General features: G+C 39.6%; 1 protein-coding gene across 1 annotated transcript in view; it reads right to left on the bottom strand.

Annotated features, from left to right (window-relative positions):
- LOC103131545 (protocadherin alpha-9-like) overlaps window positions 1–1,840 on the bottom strand; it is a 3,556-nt gene extending 1,716 nt beyond the window's left edge. The window contains exon 1 of the mRNA XM_016666725.1: window positions 4–1,840. Coding sequence (XP_016522211.1) covers window positions 4–1,496 — 1,493 coding nt within the window. The 5' untranslated portion in view covers window positions 1,497–1,840. The remainder of the gene's footprint in view (window positions 1–3) is intronic.
- Between the last annotated feature and the right edge of the window lie 13 nt (window positions 1,841–1,853).

The raw sequence follows: 1,853 nt of genomic DNA, 5'->3' as shown, positions 1-1,853 counted from the left end.
AGCGGGTTACTATTGTCAATTAAAAGTGAGTAGCTTATTTGACCATTTTGATCAGAGTCTGCATCCGCTGCTGACAATCTTTTAATAACTGCTCCTATTGGACTGTTTTCTTTTATGAAGACGTTTACAGCGTCTTCTGGGAAATTGGGTTTGTTATCATTAACATCAGCGACGTGAACAAGAATGACGCCGGTGTTGGAGAGAGATGGATTCCCCTCATCTCTCACACTGATGCAAATATTATAGTGAGCCGCTGTTTCTCTGTCAAGCTGTCCATCAACAATTAAGGAATAGTAATTCTTATAATTTGCTTCTAATTTGAAAGGAACATTATTGGAAATTTCACAGTTAACCATTCCGTTCATCCCGCTGTCTTTATCATACACAGAAACAAGAGCAATCGCGGTGCCAATGGACGCATCCTCTTTCACTGTATTTATAAGCGATGTCACTGTAATTTCAGGCGCGTTGTCATTCACGTCTAAAATTTCAATCAGTAATTTTGCATTTGAAGTGAGAGGAGAATTTGCACGATCACTGGCTTGCACTTGAATCTCAAACGCATTGTTCTCTTCAAAGTCTATGTTGTTTCTGTTCGTTATTGTGCCATTTTGTTCGTTTATAGTGAATAAGCTCGTTTGTTTACCTTGGTCTATTTCAATCAATGAATACAATATTTGGCCATTCTGTCCTGCATCTAAGTCCGTAGCATTTAGAGTAATTATTGGTGTTCCGATCTTAACGTTCTCATACACACTGGCTTTATAAAGTTTTTGACTGAAAACTGGAAAATTATCATTAACATCCAACACATTTACTATAATAGACATACTTCCTGACTTAGCTGGTGTTCCTCCATCAATGGCAGTCAGCGTGAGTCGTATCACAGACTGCTTTTCTCTATCTAACATTTTCTGTAGGACTAGTTCGACAAACATAGTCTGTCCCTTATGCGTATTCAGAGAAAAATATTCATTTTGACTGAGCTTGTATGCATTAACAGAGTTCTTCCCTACATCTGAATCGTGAGCCCGTTTCAGCAGGAATTTAGCTCCTGCTGTTGTGCTTTCGGTAATATTAATCGTCTGCAACATGCTGGGAAATGATGGCGAGTTATCATTGACGTCTAAAACAACAACTTCAACACGGTACAGTTTCAGAGGGTTATTTATGACTGCTTCTACACCGAGTGAACACTTTGACTCATCACCACAGAGCTGCTCTCGGTCGATTCTTTCATTTACATAGAGAGCACCAGTCTTCACATTTACCTCGAAGTATTTTCTCTTAGATCCAGCAACAATCTGAAACATCCGCGTTTCCAGCTCTTGGACATTAATGCTCAGATCTTTGGCTATGTTTCCCAAAACAGTCCCGATGTTTGACTCCTCTGCGACGGTGTAAGTGAGCTGCCCAGATACAGCGTCCGAATAACAGTTCAGCAGCGTGAGCAAGAAATAAATCCATATCCAGCTCGGTCTATCCAATCGATGCATAATTCTAGACGTATGACACAGCGTACGGACAAATCAAGACAGCATCCTGTAGTATGGTATAAAAAAGCACAAGATAGGGATCAGAAAGCAATTGTTCCGAATGGAAATGTCACCATGTTCGCAACAGACGACGACCGTCCTTTGTCTCGATACCTCTTTGTGAAAGAGCAAAGAGGAATCGTTCACTATATCTGGGAGGAGTCCTGAATCATTCTATAGAAATGCTACGGTCTGCACTGTCCTCTGCTGGAGCGTTACTGGAAAAGTCTACCCTTAAAAGTCGGTGAATAAATAGCATTAAACTATATTCACCTATGCAATATTTCATTTATTTATTTATTTATTTATTTATTTATT

Source organism: Poecilia formosa, unplaced genomic scaffold (assembly GCF_000485575.1).
Source record: "Poecilia formosa unplaced genomic scaffold, Poecilia_formosa-5.1.2 Scaffold786, whole genome shotgun sequence".
Lineage (NCBI taxonomy): Eukaryota > Metazoa > Chordata > Actinopteri > Cyprinodontiformes > Poeciliidae > Poecilia > Poecilia formosa.
Note: the sequence above shows the minus strand (reverse complement) of the source record. Positions and strands in the feature narration are given on the sequence as shown.